Source organism: Ochotona curzoniae, unplaced genomic scaffold (genome assembly GCF_017591425.1).
Source record: "Ochotona curzoniae isolate NIBS_2020 unplaced genomic scaffold, NIBS_Ocur_1.0 contig_3819, whole genome shotgun sequence".
Lineage (NCBI taxonomy): Eukaryota > Metazoa > Chordata > Mammalia > Lagomorpha > Ochotonidae > Ochotona > Ochotona curzoniae.
The window spans coordinates 8,242,477-8,259,654 of record NW_024466004.1 but is presented as its reverse complement, the minus strand read 5'-3'; the positions used below and the strand labels follow the sequence as shown (position 1 = coordinate 8,259,654).

The following is a 17,178-nucleotide window of genomic DNA, read 5'->3' as shown; positions in this document are numbered from 1 at the left end:
TGCTTTTTTCATACTCGGTGCTCTGATTTCCTAGCCCGGTTCCCCAGCTGCACTGTAAGCTCCAGGAATATGGGTATCCTAACTTGTTGTCCAATGCTTGGCATTAAACAAATGCCAACAGGAAGCATGGACAAGTGAGCTGCTGATGTCCCTCAACACACAGAATGGTGGCATCTGTACCTGCTGGGATACAGGTCACCAGGTGCAGGGATTAAAGACATCTATTCTGTATGAGACACAGCAAAGCACGTCGATGTGTCAAGGTGTTCATGACACAAAATGAGTCTGAGTGCATCCCTCAGGCACGGGGGCTATGGATGGAGTGGTGCAGGTGGATTTTTCTGGGATATGTTTTGCAGCATACCAGAATATCTGTGAGTGTATATGTTTATTTGTATGTTATACTTATGTGCATGGACATAAGTATGCTCACACCTAATAAGAACACCACGATGCATGTGCAAGGTGATGAAGTGGGAGCCAGCACTGCCGTTGGACTCCCAGTAGGTCTTGGGGTTGCGGTCCGTCAGCTTGCCGGCCCGGTGCGGGTTGGAGGACACCTCCACCTTCTCCCAGCACTTGTCCTCTTTTACTTCCACACTGGAGCCTATGGTGGGGGAGAACCAGGGAAGGGTGGAGGGCACAAGCTGGTGAGCTGAGAGGAGCAAAAGGGGCAGAACCAGGGGAAGCAGGAAGGCTGAGGAAAGGGGGGTGGGCACTGACCCTGGCAGAGATGTCTGAGGAACACATCAAAGAAGGGGATGTTGATGGGCTGGTAGGTCCGTCTGTGGTCCTCAATCTGGCCCAGCACCATCTGCATTAGAGAGAGAGTGACATAAGAAGATACCCAGGAACAGGTAGAGCAGAGAAGTCCAGGTGCAACAGAACTCTTCTTCCCTTCTCTACAGATTTTGAAAGGGCCCCATGGAGCACACATTAGGGAGCAGGCACCCCTGAGTGGATGTCAACCCCCTCACATGGGGATCCTAAAGAAGAAAACACCCCAAGTTCTGGTCCTCTGCTTCCTGGCTTATGCTCCCTCAGCTCTGAGCCCATGGCCACTCACCTGGATGCAGCCCGCCAGGATGCTGGAGGTGAGGCTGCTATAGAGCTGGGCATGCTTCTCACACTCTGCCACCAGGTCCCGTAGCTCACAGCCCAGCAGCAGCGGGGCCGGGTGCTTGTCCAGGACTTTGGAGAGGGTATCTTTGGCTCCCAGGCAGCAGAGCACAACCGCATAGTCCTTATGTGTCAAGGCCAGCCGGTGCAGGAAACAGATCAGCTCCTGAACAATCTGAAGCCAGAGTCACACAGGCTCACTGATGGGAGACCACAGGCTGATGGCTGGCTTTAGTTAGGGAAGTTTGCTGGCTGAGGTCTTGCAGAAAGTTTTGAAAGCCCAAGGGAAGGAGAGTACCCAAGACACCCTGGGAGCACTGGGACCCCAACTGGCAGAGGCAAAGGCTGGGCACAGCTACCAAGCCTTCCTCCTGCCAGGGCCAAGCTGTATCTTAAGAGCCGACTGTGGTACCTCAGCCTCCCTCCACAGGGCACTACACAACCCTGAAGGGTAGAGACCAAAGACTGGTGTGGTGAGTATGGGCTTCTCCTAAATTCAGAACACCCAGGAGTAGCCCAAAGGTTTATAACAAAAAGGTCCCAGTTTCAGAAACTATTACACGACATTAGCCTTCCTCTTCCTATCTCCATCCCAGTGCCACACATGGGTTCAGACAGGCAGGGGTATCATGCTCAGAACCTCCCAAGCTGGCAGGTCCCCCAGAAGCTGCCTCCCTTGCCTCACACACTCCTTCAGTGGTGCTCTGGTACCTCTGAGTCACTGCTGGGCCCGCTCAGGCAGCTGAGGCAGGGCTCCAGGACCTCATGCCAGGGGAGGGCCATTGCCTCGGGATAATCCAGCAGTCGGGCCAGGACCCTGGGGGAGAGATGGAAGCAGGGCAAGTCCCGACGAGGAGGACATGCTGCCGGCTTCCCTCCACCCCGTGTGGGTGAGCAGGCACCTTCTGGCCCCTCACCTCAGAGTAATCAGCAGCAGAGTTTTGTTGGGCCCTGGGGCATCCAGCGTGCGCAGCAACAGGAGGAAGGGCTGGGTCTCTTGCTGCAAGCGCCTGAGGAGGGGCCGCACGGCCTCCCCTGGGCTGCCCTCGTGGCACAGCACGTGCTCCAGGTCCAGCAGCAGCTCCGTGGATGGGCCCCCTACCAGGGACCGCATCAGCAGTTCAGGGGTCCCTTCCTGGCTCTGGGTGCTGGAGGTCTCCACTGCTGAAGCCCAGACACACCAGGGGGAAGGAAATGGGTACAAAGAGGATTCTTACAAGTTGGTCAAGCTGAAAACTGGGATGGTTCAGAAAATCATGCTAAAATGTTCCCCCCATGCTGAGGAGGCTTACAGTTTTTTTGGCTTTTGGCATTTTTGTTTTTGTTTTGTTTAAACAAACTTTAAAGGATCTTATTTTCTGGCCTCAAATATATACCTAACCACACTTGAAAAAAAAATTTAGCATAGCAAACATTGGTCAAGTTACACCCAATAGATGTTTTAATCTCATATCATCATAGATTACTTTTTATTAGATAAAAATTAAATGCTAGCCTTCTCCAACATTAGCTGTTGTAATAAACATTAGCTATTATGAGTACGCACCCATACTGTTAGCATGGCTTCAGGGAAGGGAACTAAAAGAACACATTATTCACTGAGCTGTCCCTGCCACACTTCTGAGTTGTCACTGGCTTTTAAACCCAAAGGGACATCAGCATTTCATGTTCTCAGCCACAGATTTGCTGTACCATATAAATGGTAACTCCTCTCACGAGGGTCTCCCCAGCCTTCATTTCAACCCTTTCTATCATCCAATAAAATCAGACTAAGCCTAGTCTAACGCAGATGTACGTTTAAGGCCATTCCGAGGAGGCAATTTTTTTTCCCTATGCTAGACCTTTTCTCTTCTCTTGGTCAGGACGTCCGGCGTGTTTGCAGGAAGGGGCTGGTATGGAAACCTCAGTCTTGGTGGCCACAAGTTGCCACAGCGAACACCACCACAGCTCCCTCTCTCCCCCCGCCATGACAGTTACCTGTGTGCTCGGGGCTGCCAGGTGCCTCTGAGTAGCGATTAAGAAGCATCGAGAGGATGGTACGTGTGGTAGGCACGGGTTCCGTCCCCGGTGCTAGCCCAGAGTGTCTAAACAAAGTGTCTCTGAGCTCTTGGGTTATGATCTGGTCTCCCAGGGTGTGGTGGTTACACAAAAGCAGGTCGAGCAGGAGCAACCCATTCCTCACTGCAGAAGAGCACCTGGGAGGAGGGAAGCGACTGACAGTGAATGCAAGGGAAGCAGGGAAGCAAACATGCACGGGTCCTGGGGTCCCCTGGAGCCACACATCTGACTCTCCTGACCTCAGGCCGCTCCTTCCAATCCAAGGAAAGAGGGTCTGGGTCTCTCTTCCCTCTTGGGATGAATCTCTCTGCTTCCAACAACTTGGCCTCTCTTTTGCAGAGAGTCAGTGCAGCCTGCCCACGTTTAATCTAAGAATGACAATATGAGGGCAATTTCTGTGGAGCACAGGAGCCTCGGCAGAGGAGTTGGGGTAGGAGTAGGGGCATCTGGGCCTTGGCAGGGAATGGGCAGATTGCAAGGAAATGCCTGACCCCTCTGTGTTCAGCATCAGGACTACAGCTGCAGGGATGGTAAGGAGCAGGCTCTCAGAGCCTGGGCGGGTGGCCGAGTCGATGCTGGCAAAGATCTCTCTTGTCATCTGGGCATCAAACAAAGGCTGGATGGGCCCACGGCTGGCAATGAAAGTGGGGCTCTCCGAGGAGCTGGCCACGGCCAGCATCTTCAGGGCCTGCAAGAGGAACATGGGAGCAGAGTTAAGAGTGGACAGAGCCGGGCCTGGCGCAGTGGCCTAGCAGCTAAAGTCCTCGCCTTGAACACTCTGGGATCCCATATGGGCACCAGTTCTAATCCCGGCAGCTCCACTTCCCAGCCAGCTCCCTGCTTGTGGCCTGGGAAAGCAGTCGAGGATGGACCAAAGCTTTGGGACCCTGCACCCGTGCGGGAGACCCAGAAGAGGTTCCTGATTCCTAGCTTCGGATCGGCGCAGCACCGGCCGTTGCACTCACTTGGGGAATGAATCATCGGACAGAAGATCTTCCTCTCTGTCTCTCTTCCTCTCTGTATATCTGACTTTGTAATAAAATAAATAATTCTTTAAAAAAAAAAAGAGAGAGAGAGAGTGGACAGAGCCTCTGTGAGGAAGAGGACGGTCAGGGCCACCATCCTCAACCTCAGACGTGGGAGCTGCTGAACTGTGGGCCAACAAACAGGTAAAGTAGGAGATGGGAATGGAAAAGGTACTGATGGGACAGCAAATACTGGGGAGGGGCAGGGGGAGGAAGGAGGCCAGGCTATTAGAAGGGAGGGAGGAAGGAAGGGAAGAAAGCAAAGCCAACAACAAAATCTTAAGGCTGGGGAGTAAAATCAGCCTGCCCTTTCTCCCTGCTCTGTGCTCTCGGAATGAAGCCTAGCGGAGAAAACCTGCCTCTCCCTCCCTGCCTTCTTCTCGTGCTGTCCTCCCACAGCACCCAGGTCTTGAGGCTTTCCTGCAAGCTATCTCCCTTGGCCCTTCCTGCCTTCCTTTACCCCCTGAATTCTCTGACTTCTTATCCTCTTGGTTCTCCTCTTGGTCCTGAACTTCCTGCTCCCTTTCTCTACTCTGTGCTCACTCCCCAGGCAACCTCTTGTTTACTTTCAAACTTCTGTTCCCAGTGGATGCTAACACTCCCAAGCCTGTGTGCCCCGGCCTTAGCCAGCATCGGCCTTCCTCAACAAGGCAGCATGGTCAGAAGCAAAGAAGAACTATTTGTAATGTGGAAAGTCACTTGCTAGTCCTATTGGGGGAAAAATCAAATTAAAGTGAACACTATGCCCCAAGTGTGGAGGACATCTCTCCTGCTGACCAGGGCTGATGCCAGGACACCTGCTAGGGACACACACCGAGCTAGGACTGACGCTAAGGACCATCACCCTGGCTAGGCCAGGACCCCCAGGTCCTCCAGAAAACAGCTATCCAAGAGTCTTTCCCCCTTCTGTTGCCCCAATCTGTTTCAATTAGCTGAATACTACAGCCAGATATGAAGTTATAAACAATGTGATGGAATTTTGCTGCAGGGCAAGAATTTGAATTTTATAGTAAAACAGTGCATTCTGCTCACCTAATTTGAGGGGATCAGAAAGTTCTCTGAATGCACACAGTCTGAATGCCTGGCTATTTGCAGCAGGCAGAGACCCTAAGTTATTCCCAAAAAGGAGAGTCTCTCGGCCTTTCCCAGGACTGTCTGCTCTGAGAGAACCTGCGTCCCCCTCCATCTGGTGGCCATTATCCTGTCGCAATCCCAAACTGGTCCAGCTACGCCTGATCTGCCTCCCTCGGGGACCTCGGGCCAGACAGCACCCGCTGCCTGCAACCCTACCCACCCCACTAGGCAGCACTTCAGGCTGGAAGAGTTAGGAAGTAGACTCTTCGGTAAGCTCGCCTGACCAACAGTCTCCCTTCCCTGTTCTCTGGGCAGGGTAGCAGGGCAATGTCACTGCTGGCTTTGTTTCACCCAATTTGGTGAGGGCGTTTCCTCTGTCTAGGGGCATCACTCAGAAAAAAAGAGTAAAACAAAAAAACCAAACCAAAACACTTTTAGTTTTATGTTATATCTAGGAGACTTCACCTTTCATTGGATACCTCACTGATTTAACTAAAAGACCTGGGACAGTCAATATATCCCAAAACTCAACTCCCAGCCTTCTCCTGCTAACTCTTATTGCACTCCCTGGGTAAGTAGCCACCTCATGCCCCAGGCTGCTCAATTTTAAGCTTGGGAATCATCCTTACCAATTCACTTCTTCTTTTTTTTCTTTCTTTCTTTTTTTTTTTTTCTGTTGCTGATAGAAAAGTTTATTTGCGAAGGGACCAGGTGAGCAGGGAAGGAAGAGGGAAGGGGAAGCACCTCCAGAAAGAAAGCTGGGAGGTGGGGTGCCTCTCGAAAGGGGAGAGAGACACCCACCAATTCACTTCTAAACATGCCCACAGTCTCCAAGAATAAGCAGCCTGAAAAATCCACCCGTACCGTCCCATCCCAATGTCCGCACCTGGTTCTAGATCTCCATAGTACATCATAAGCAATCCCCTCCATATCCATCTGCCTGTCTTGCCCATTGCTCTCTCCTGTCAGGCCCTGTGTGCACTCACCGCCAGTCCTGCCTGCTGCACTAAAACGGAAGTCTTATATTCTTGCATGCAAACCAGCACAGCGTAGATGCCGCCCTCCCTGGCAAAGAGCGGACGCCACTCATGCTTGGTCATGAGCAGGTAGAGGAGTCGCAGGGCCAGCACCACCACCATCTTCTCTCCCACCTGGTTGGTTAACAGTTCCACTAGCGTCTTCACTAGCTTTTCTCTGAGAAGAGAAGAGGCAAGGTGATTCCCCATCCCAAGGAGTCTTACCTGACTTCCCAGTTATGACATCATCTGACTCCAGCCCAACCCCATCCACAAGACCTCATCCATTTCCCCACCGCACTCCCAATCTGCTTGCCTCAGTTTTCTTCTGAATCCTTTCTACACTTCACCCCACAATCTCACTAGTCCTGGATCATCCCTTACCAAGTGGCAGGAGAGCAGAATGGTTAGAAACCCTGGTTCATCTTTTCAAATAAATCATAAATTCGATGTGATTTCTAATCAAAATGCCTAAAAGGTCTTTGAAAGCTACAATAGGATGATTCAGGCACAGAAAGAAAATATGCAATAGTTAAGAAATGTTTGGGAAAAAATCACGGTGAATTTGCCTTAAGGTTATCAAGATGCAGCTAATAAACACACGCAAATCAAAATCCTGGAATTGATGGAATTGATGTAGAGTAACCAAGCAGATGGCAGGAGAGATAAGGCCATCATCTCAGCCAGTGATTGAAAAAAAAAATGTACCAATTACAATGTGGTATCAGGAGGCATGGGTCAGGGAAGACAGGGGGCAGAGGTTATAACACAATAGGTTAAGCTACTGCTTGAGATGCTTGTGTCTCATATTGGAGTGTGTGGGACCCAGTACTGCCTCTGCTTGCAAATCTGCTAATACACTCGGGAGGCAGCATGCTCAGGTACTTGGGTTCCTGCCACCCACATGGCAGGAGCTCCTGGCTCCTGGCTTCAGCCTGGCCCAGTCCTAACTTGCAGGCATCGGCATCTGAAGAGTGAACCGATGCATGGAATATAAATCTCCTCCAGCTCCATCCACTCCCACTCTCAGCTCTCTCTGTGTCACTCTCCCTTTCAAATAAATAAATAACTTTTTAGAAAACTGTACAATCTGTCGTTGGGGTGGGTGGTTGGCACAAGGGTTAAGATGCTGTTTGGGATGCCTGCATCCCATAGTGTGCCTGGGTTTGGCTCTAAGCTCCACTCTTGAGCCCCTGCTGCCTGAAAGTATGGAGCCTGGGAAACAACATGAGGTGGTTCGAGGACTTGGATCCTTGCCACCCACGTGGGAGACCCAAATGGAGTTCCAGGCTCCTGGCTTCTGCCTGTGCCAGTCCCAGCTGTTACAAGCCTTTAGAAGATCCACCAGCCAAAGAAAGATAGATCTCTGTTTCTTCAGCAAAATAAATAAATACACTAAAATGTTAAGGATGAAATGAATGGGGTGTCAAAACACCTGGTTATCCATGCAAAGAAAACTGAAGCTGGAGATACACTCTACACTATCGACAGAAAACAAGTTGCAAAGGGATTTTAAAATGGATGTAGGTAGCTACATAGATATCATAGATATCTTTGAAACTATGGGGGGGGTGGATTATATAATCTTGGAGAAATTTGTAAAATGCTGAGGACAGAGCTTCTCAATAAGATCAAAATTGTTGGAAGCCATAAAAAAGCTGAAAAGTACTGCACCCTAAATACCTAGAACTTCAGGACAGTGAAAGGGACTATGAACAAAATTAGGAGACAAGCAATATGAGCTAAAAAAAAAAAAAGGGGGGGGGGGTCGGAGAGTAGAGCAAGAGGGAAGGCCAAAGGGGCAAAGACAGATGTGGACAGCAGCCAGAGGGGTGGCCCAGAACCCTGGAAGGAAAGACTTGAATGAAGGACTGCTGGGAAAGCAGGTGAATGAAGGCTCCTAAAAAACTGTTTTTACCTTCCTCCTCTCAGAAGCCACATGATGACTGTAGTGTGAACCTGGCGTATTACCCTTCGGGAGCCATGGTTTACTACAAACTAGTTAACGTACAAGAGTAATGTACACAGATACAGAATGCAGGTACAAAACTAAAAGGGTGACTAGCAAATCGTTAACGGACTATCTCTACAGAAGGGACTGCTGTCTTTCCAATTTTGCCTACAGAAAATAGGATTTTAAAAATCACAAAAAAATAAAGCTGATACGATTTTTTTAAAGGCAAGCAAAATATTTGAAAAACAAAGAATTCACATCTATCCTATAAATCCACACGAAAATAGGCAGCCCCAATTTTAAAAGTGGGCAAAGGACAGAAGCAGAGTTTTTATAGAAGAAAGAGAACAAGTACATGCAAAGATGCCCAACTTTACCGGAACTAAGAGAATACAGAGCTACTAATACATTTTGCCAATCTGGTTGATTATAAATGTAATATCCAGCGTGGGCAGAGGTCTGGGAAAATAGATGCATCAGAACACTGTACTTGAACTTGGTCATAACTGCACCATGGTCCTATGCAGCAGGACCAATAATAAGGTAGCCTTATGGGGAGCAGCACAGCCAAGCTTCTGAGACACAGGGACACAAAAACGAGTGTGACTACATTAAAAACACAAGCTTGGGAAATTCTCTATTTGCACACTGTTACAAAAGCACATCAACAAAGACCTGAAAGGTATAGCGCTGAAAAACTATTTTGCTTTTTTCATTATATGTTCGCTCAGATTCTTCAGGTCTTTTTAAAGTAAGAATGCACCTGCATATTATTTGTGCAACTAAATAGCAGGAGAAAATAGAAAAGGAAAGTGGGGACAAATTAAAAAAAAAAACAACAAAAAACCTCAAGCTCTAATACCAAAAAGATACTGGTTTCAATCACAGATTTGCCATCTGTAAAATTCCAAGCGAGCTACTTCAATTCTCTAAGTTTCACTTTCTCACCCATCAAATGCAATAACAACACTTGCTCAGTTGATGGGCAGATGTAATGAGAATGCACAATGCCAACACAGTGCCTGGCATTTAGGAACACCCTGCGAATACCAGCCACCTTTAATACCCCACCCCCCTCCTTGTGCCCATTGCTTCTTTTGCCAACCCCCTCCAGCCTTTCTAACTCTTGATCTCATCACTCCTTGCCTCCTGTGACCACATTTCTGTGCACACAGCTTTAACGCACACCCCCTCCTCTCTGGTATGCTAACCTCAGTGATCTGTCGGGTCGGACCAGAGGATGGTCTTGCTCAGTGGCCTCCTCCACAGCCTGCAAGAGGGCTGACAGCCCTGAAAGCTGCAGGTTTGTGTCCACGCTGGATATCTGCACGGTGGCCACGACCGCCACCACATGCCGATCCAGGGAGCTGCGTGGGCCAGGACCCTGCAGGGCTCTTGCCATTACTGAAATCAGTCAGGTTGGGGGGGAGACATTGGTCAGATGGACTGTAACACCTACAGACTGGAAGTCTCTAGAAATGTCATGACTAGTTTGCCCACCAACACTGAGATAAGGTTATTCCTGGCTGTAGCTCACATTGTAGAACCTTTCCAATTCAGAGCAAAGGGTCTTATCAAAGAAGATGAAGCTGCCCTGGGAAACAAACTCCCCTTTCCCAAAGATGCTGAAGAAAAGGAGTGAAGGCTAACAGGCATCACCAAGGTCAAAGGACAGACAGGCACATGGTGACCTAACTCCACGCCTTTCCCTGTACCCTATTTCTGCTACAAAGACCATCCAGGGCTTAGTCCAACAACTTGGCCCATTCACACCTCCTCCAGAATTCGACTCACCATTGGCCTCTGTCTTCACCTCAGGGGGCAGGGTCATGCCCTCAGTCACCAGAAGATGGTTAAATAGCTGGGAGTCGCTCTGTGCCACCAGGGGCTTGGCCTTGGCCTTGGCGGGCCGGGTCTCTGCCTCGGGGAGCTCAGCCTTTGCTTTGTGAGGCTCAGCCTCGTCCTCCGAGGAGCTGGCCTCCACCCGGCAGTCCTCTCCTGGATCTGGGGTCCGGCAGTGACTCCGGGAAGACAGAGAGCTGCTCAGCTCTTCAGCTGGGAGCCTGTACTTGGCATAGACCTGGGAGCTGAGCAGCTCACTGAGGGTATGGCCCTCAAAGCGGTTAGCGAGGGTGCGCAGCAGGTCTTCTGCCATCTCAACAGGCACGGACAAGTCCCCCAGGGTCTTTCCCCTCAGCGTCTGTTGGCATAAGAGGCATGGACGTCGATGACAGGTAGACACGAAGGTCCACTGACAGCCGGGAGAAGGGTGGTCATCCTGCTTCAAGCCTCACACCTCCCACATTCTAGACCCTCATTGCATCTGCCTCTGGCCCAAGCAGAATCCTCCAACCTGTAGTTCTAGCCTCCCTGCAGGGACAATCCTGGGCTAGAATTCTCTCTAGAGAGCCCCACCGCTCACGAACGACACCACCCCCACCCCCGGCGAAGGTTAACTGCGGACCTCTAGTACCTTATCCAGTTTCTCCTGGATATTCTGGAAAATTGGCTGCTGCTCACTTGCATCCAATTTCTTTAGGAAGAAGAGCAGCTCCCACCACTCTGCCTTGGTCAGGTGCCCCACCTCCTCGCTCTGCTGGGGTTCAGGCTGGAGGTAGGGCAGAGAGTAGAGCCCATCCACAGGCTTCCAGTCCCACGTGGGAAGTGCTGAGACTGGAGGCGCAGGACTGTGAGCACCTGCTGGGAACACGTGAGAAGAGTTGAGGATGGAGGCGCAGGACTGTGAGCACCTGCCAGGGGGTAGCAGGCTGGAGAGGGCAACCAGAGGGGTAGCTTCTGCTGCTTGTAAGCGGCTTCAGCCTGGTCACGCTTCCTCTGTGCAGACACACACTCCTGTCCCTTGGGCTCACCTGTGCCTGAGACAGCGGCTCCTGTCCCCTTCTGCACGGCTGCAGAGGCCGAATCCCCAGAAGCTTGCTCAGGGCCCAGGATCTCCAGCATGTGCCAAGGTACCCAATAGGTGCGGCCCGTTGACTGCCAAAAGACCTGGCATGAGAGGAAGAGTGGGAAGAGAAACGGAGAAAGGACTGAGGGTTCTGAGCCACGCACTGTTGTCTTGAGAGGACATGCTCAGATCCAGATAGGGCCACGCCCTCGCCCATGCCTCCTCTATGGGCTTGGAAAATCCTCCGCAGCACAGAAGGCTTCTCCCACTAGGCAGGATGGGCCCTCGGGCCTCTGCAGTCTGCCTCCCTCCTAGACCTCTCCACTGGGGCTGGTGGGATGATGGAGCATCTCAACACATCAGTTTGAGGGGTGGTGCTGTGGCGTAGCATGTAAAGCTACTGCCCGCAATGCCAGCATCCCATATGGGCACAGGTTCGAATCACAGTTGTTTCATTTCTGATCCAATGCACCTGGGAAATCAGTGAAGGATGTCCCAAGGGCTTGGGCTCCTGCACCCAGAAGCTCCTAGCTCCTAGCTCCTAGCTCCTGGCTTCAGCTCTGACTTCTGACCATTTGGAGATTTTACTAGCAGATGGAAGATGTTGCGTCTCTCCCTCTCTTTGTCTTTCAAAAGAAATTAATAAATATAGTGTGTATGTATACATATATGTATGTGTATATATATACACATACCACTTCCTGGGCAAGTCTTTCCAGGCCCTCACTCAACTCAACAGCATTTCTTTTCTTTTCTTTCTTTCTTTTTTTTAGATTTCTTTATGTTATTGGAAAGGGAGATCAGATTTGCAGAGAAGGAGAGACAAGTGAGAAAGATCCTCCATCTGCTGGTTTGTTCCCCAAATGGCCAAAATGACCAGAGCTGACCTGATCTAAAGCAAGGAGCCTCTTCTGGGTTTCCCATGTGGGTGCAAGGTCCTAAGGCTTTGGGCCATCCTCTACCACTTTCCCAGGCCACAAGCAGAGAGCTGGATGGGAAGTGGAGCAGCCGGGACACACACTGGTGCCCATATGGGATCCTGATGCTTTGCAAGGTGAGGATTCAACGAAATGAGTCATTGCGTCAGGCCCTTCAGCAGGATTTCTTAACCCTCTCAATTGCTGACCCTCTTAAAAAGATAAAATCATTCCAGTTCTCCTGGGATTTTTTTCTTACCAATAGCCTCCTTCATGGAAGCTCTGATTACACTCCACCCAAAAGCATGCCACCCCCATGGGTCACACTCACCTGCGCAGGTGGCATGCCGCTGTTGCTCTGCCGGAACTCGCCCTTGTCCCCAACACGGATCTCCTCATAGTCATCCAGCATCCGCACACGCATCCCCGGCTGCAGAGCCTGCTGCACGTACTCACCGTAGCCGCTGAGGCTGGAGAATTCCACACGCTGCCGGAAGGCCCGTTCTGGCCTCTTAGGGGTGGTGACGATGGTGGGGAGGAGCAGGGGAGGGCAGGAAAGGCAGGGTTGAAAAATGGACTTGGTGGGCCGGGGTGGCAGTGTGACCTGCTCACTGAGGTGCCCAGTCCAGCCCATGCTCCGCATCAGCTCTGAGATGAGGCTGCCCATAGCCAAGCCGAACTCCAGCTCCCGCTGGCCCCGGTTTTTCTGCCTTGTGGGGCCCAGGGCGCTTTGGTTGCAGGCTCCCGGGTCTGGACTGTCGTTTAGCTGGTCCAGCAGGGAGGTGACGCAAAGGTAGCGCTTCACCAGTGAGAAGAGCAGCTTTCCTGGGATCTGCGGGACACAATGCTGGGCATAGGCTCTGGTCCCCCTGCCTGAAGCCTCTCCACTCTCCCCTGAGGAGAAACACAGAAAGGCCTCATCCCCCAGGCCAGGCCTTGCGGGCCTCAAATTTTTGTTTCTGGAAGGAACATATAAAAAGGGTCTTAAAGCACAAATTTTCCTGGGTTCTCATCTCAAGCATTCTGAACACAGAGGAGCTGGGAGAAAAGCCATGAACCTTCCTTTGAACCAGTTCTTGGGGTGGGAGGTGGGGAGTAGTGAGGAGGAGAAGGGAGGGAAAGGGCAGGGCCCTCCAGTGTTGACGCCCAGGCCTGGACCACAGTTTCCAAAATCAAGTGCTGGCCTTTGTCACTGGCTTCCCGCTCCAGCTGGCAGGGTACCTGCGGCAGAAGAATGCCCTCAAAGGCCACGCAGTGCTCTTCCGAGGACGTGGTCTCTGCAAACAGCTCCAGCAGAGTGTAGCGGCTGTCGAAGTCCATGTGTTGCTCGATGCCATCTTGCTGGCTCAGCGACAGAAGCACATGAGCCCGGCTCCCTGCAATCCACACCCGATCTGCATTTCTTCAGCCCCCAGTCCTTTCTCCTGGCCTATCCTAACCCTTTATTCCTTTCCCTAAAGACTCAAACTTCCCTGTGATGAAGACCCACAGCAAAAGATACATTCCACCTGCTAGCCCAGCACACAGACATCTATAAAAAATATGTTGAGGTCTCTAAAACATGTCTTTACCAAAGTCTTGAATGCTGTTTTTTTTTTTTAAGATTTATTTATTTTTATTGTAAAGTTAAATATACAGAGAGAGGAGGAGAGACAGAGGAAGATCTTCCATCTGATGATTCACTCCTTAAGTAACCACAATGGCCAGACTGTGCCGATTCGAAGCCAGGAGACAGGAACTTCCTCCAGGTCTTCCATGTGAGTGCAGGTCCCAAGGCTTTGGGCTATCCTCAACTGTTTTCCCAGGCCACAAGCAGGGAGCTGGATGGGAAGCAGGGCTGCCAGGATTAGAACCAATGTCCATATGGGATCTTGGCACATTCAAGGCGAGGACTTTAGCTGCTAGGCCACTGCGCCAGACCCGATATTTTTATTTTAAAAGCAAAATTAGTTGTGACCCATCAAACTGGTTTCACAACCAGCTAGTCAATCTCAACTCAGTTTTATTTTTTTTTAAAGATTTATTTATGGACCTGGCATGGTAGCTTAATGGATAAATCCTTATCTTGAACGCACCAGGATCCCATATGGGCACCAGTTCTAATCCCGGCAGTCCTGCTTCCCATCCAGCTCCCTGCTTGTGGCCTGGGAAAGCATTCGAGGATGACCCAAAGCCTTGGGATCCTGCACCCATTTGGGAGACCCGGAGGAAATTCCTGGTTCCTGGCTTCAAATGGGCTCAGCTCTAGCCAGTGCAACTATTTGGGGAGTGAATCAGCAGAGAAAAGATCTTTCCCTCTCTGAAGCTCCTTCTCTATATCTGCCTTTCCAATAAAAATGAATAAACCTTTTTAAAAAGAGAAAAGATTTATTTATTTTACTTGAAAATCAAGAGTTACAGAGAGATCTTCCATCCGCTGGTTTACACCCCAAATAGCGATAATAGCTAGGGCTAGGTCAGGCTGAAGCCAGGAGCCAGGAGCTTTTTCTGAGGTTTCCATGTAGGTAGTAGCCAAGACTAGAATGTGTGCTCGCTCATATGGGATACCAATGCCAAGAAGGATTAGCCTCCATGCCACTGTGTCAGCCCAACTCATAGTTCTAAAATGCAAACCTGAGGCCACTATTGTGGCTTAGCAGGCAACACTAGCATCCCATGTGGGGACCAACTCCTGTTTAAGTTACTCCTCTTTCGGATCCAGCTTCTTGTTAATGACCTGGGAAAAGCAGCAGAAAATGGCCCAACTGTTTGGTCCTCCACCACTCAATGTGGGAAATTCAGATGAAGCTCCTGGCTCCTGGTTCCTGGCTTACCAGGGCACGGAGATGGCTGTTATGGCCACGTAGGGAGTGAATCAGCAGATGGAATCTCCTGGGAACCATTAAAAAAAATAAATCTTAAAAACCAATGGCCCAGCGCAGAGGCTAAGGGCCTTGCAGGGTACACACCAGGATCCCATATGGATGCAGGTTCTAATCCCAGTGGCCCCACTTCCGTTCCAGCTTCCTGCTTGTGGCCTGGGAAAGCAGTCGAAGACAGCTCAAAGCCTTGGGACCCTGCACCCGAATGGGAGATCTGGAAGAGCTCCTGGCTCCTGGCTTTGGATCAGCTCAGTTCCAGTCATTGCAGTCACTTGCAGAGTAAATCTTCAGATGGAAGATCTTCCTCTCTGTCTCTCCTCCTCTCTGTATACCTGCCTTTGCAATAAAAATAAATTTATTTTTTAAAAAAGCCTATGTATTCCCCATTCTCTTCTCTGCCATGCACTAAGAATGGACACATGGACCCAGTGCTCTCATTCGATCCCACCTATGTACCTAAAATAACAGACTATTCATCTCTATGTCTTTTGCACTCACTTGGTATGAATCGAGTGCTATGTGTTTTCACAGAGCTGGGAAATCCCTTTCTTTCTGTTCTTCCACCCAACAGTTCCACTCTGCAGTGCCTGTCTTCTCTGCCCGCAGCTGTGTCTTACCCGCATCGTGAGCGGCCAGAGCCTGCAGCATCTTGCCCGCACTCCGGCGGATCTGAGGCTCAGCATTGCACAGCATATGCATGAGCAGATCCAGGGCTCCCGTCTCCCGGAAGACCTTGGTGAGCGGCCCGATGCTGGCGTAGGCACTCAGCACATGAATGGTGTGCAGCACGGCAGCTGTGAGGTTGGAGCTTCCACCTTCCGCCAGCTGCCTGGCAGCCCTGCGCACCAGCGCCCGTACGTCAGCCTCCATCTCGCCCATGGCTACTTCATCCAGGCCTCCTGGGTCTCGGGCAAAACTTCCAGAAGCCCCGGCCAGCTTGTTCTGAGGTCCCTTAGACAGCGCTGGTTCACCAAGCAGCATGGGACAGCTGGCATAGACCTCGGGGGCTGACAGCCACATGAGGATGTGTTCTGCCTTGCCTTCCTCCACACCTGCTTTGTCCACTTCTCCACACTTCAGAACACTCCATCGGATCAGGTATTCAGGATGCCCGTCATGTCCAGACCGCTGTCGAATGAGTTCTTCAGGATATGCCTGCAGCCGGGGGCCTAAGGGCACCATGAGGTCCCCAGCATGACATTCACCCACCATCCTGATCTCCTGGAGCACAAAAGAAGGAAGCATAGGTGGTAGGGGACAAGCAGAAGACTCCATGAAGGGAGGGGGGGGATGTTGGGACACAGGGCAGGTTGTGACTGACAAGCTATAGGAAGGGGGCCAGAAAAATAGGATGGGACACACAGGAGCAGCTGAGTACATGGGGAGCTATCAGGGAAGCAGAATGCAGTAACAGCAGAAGGATGAGGCACAGGAAACACAAATAGCAGGAAAACTGGACACAACAGAAGGGGAGTGGATGGGCCATGGCAGACTCAGCGAATGATCACAGGAGGGTTGGGATGGAGGAGCGGATGACTACAAGGGAAAAACAGGTCCAAGCCTTGTAAACAATAAACAGGGGTGGAAGATAGGAGGCCTAGGAACCAGATCAAGTTATGGGAGAATGGGTCCAACATGATGGCTCAATCAACTAATCCTCTCCCTGCAAGTGCCAAGATCCCATATGAGCACAGGTTAATGTTCACTTCCCACCCTGCCTGGGAAAGCAGAGGAGGACAGCCCAAGTGCTTGGGACCCTGCACCCCTGGGGAGACCAACAAGAAGCTCCTGGTTCCTGGTTTCGACTTCAGATTGGCTCAGCTCTGGCTTTTGGCAGCCATTTGTGGAATAAATCAATAGATGGAAGATCTTTCTGTCTCTCCTTCTTGCTGTAAATTTGCCTTTCCAACCAAAATAAATCTTTAAATACATATATGTGGGAGAAGAAAGGGCTTCTGTCCACTCAGGCTGTATGCACCGGAAAGGTCAGGAAGATGGAGCTAGCAATGACCCAGCTGAGGGTCGGCGGTGAGGTCAGAGGGCAGGACAGGAGGCGAGCACCGCAGCACCCTCGGCAGAGTTGGAGCCCGACTCGCAGTTTTGGCTCTTTCACCCGCTATCTGTGAAATCTGCAGCATGTCCCCCCCTCTGCAAGGCAGTAATAATATTTCCATTTGTCTGAAGAACTTATGAAAACTTAACAAGACCAAGGATGCAAAGCACTACGACATAATGAGTGCTTGGGAAAC

General features: G+C 50.8%; 1 protein-coding gene across 2 annotated transcripts in view; it reads right to left on the bottom strand.

Annotated features, from left to right (window-relative positions):
- Positions 1-16,245, bottom strand: part of CUL9 (cullin 9) — a 37,427-nt gene extending 21,182 nt beyond the window's left edge. Inside the window, exons 1-15 of one of the 2 annotated variants that reach the window (XM_040983422.1) lie at positions 15,547-16,245; positions 13,290-13,444; positions 12,400-12,900; positions 11,117-11,252; positions 10,711-10,913; positions 10,041-10,446; positions 9,458-9,650; positions 6,263-6,470; positions 3,669-3,865; positions 3,097-3,314; positions 2,037-2,283; positions 1,831-1,936; positions 1,067-1,294; positions 724-814; positions 436-607 (exon numbers count right to left, since the gene is read on the bottom strand). In XM_040983422.1, coding sequence (XP_040839356.1) covers positions 436-607; positions 724-814; positions 1,067-1,294; positions 1,831-1,936; positions 2,037-2,283; positions 3,097-3,314; positions 3,669-3,865; positions 6,263-6,470; positions 9,458-9,650; positions 10,041-10,446; positions 10,711-10,913; positions 11,117-11,252; positions 12,400-12,900; positions 13,290-13,444; positions 15,547-16,204 — 3,719 coding nt within the window. In that variant the 5' untranslated portion in view covers positions 16,205-16,245. The remainder of the gene's footprint in view (positions 1-435; positions 608-723; positions 815-1,066; positions 1,295-1,830; positions 1,937-2,036; positions 2,284-3,096; positions 3,315-3,668; positions 3,866-6,262; positions 6,471-9,457; positions 9,651-10,040; positions 10,447-10,710; positions 10,914-11,116; positions 11,253-12,399; positions 12,901-13,289; positions 13,445-15,546) is intronic. The other variant, XM_040983421.1, reaches the window with a different exon arrangement.
- Positions 16,246-17,178: the final 933 nt, after the last annotated feature.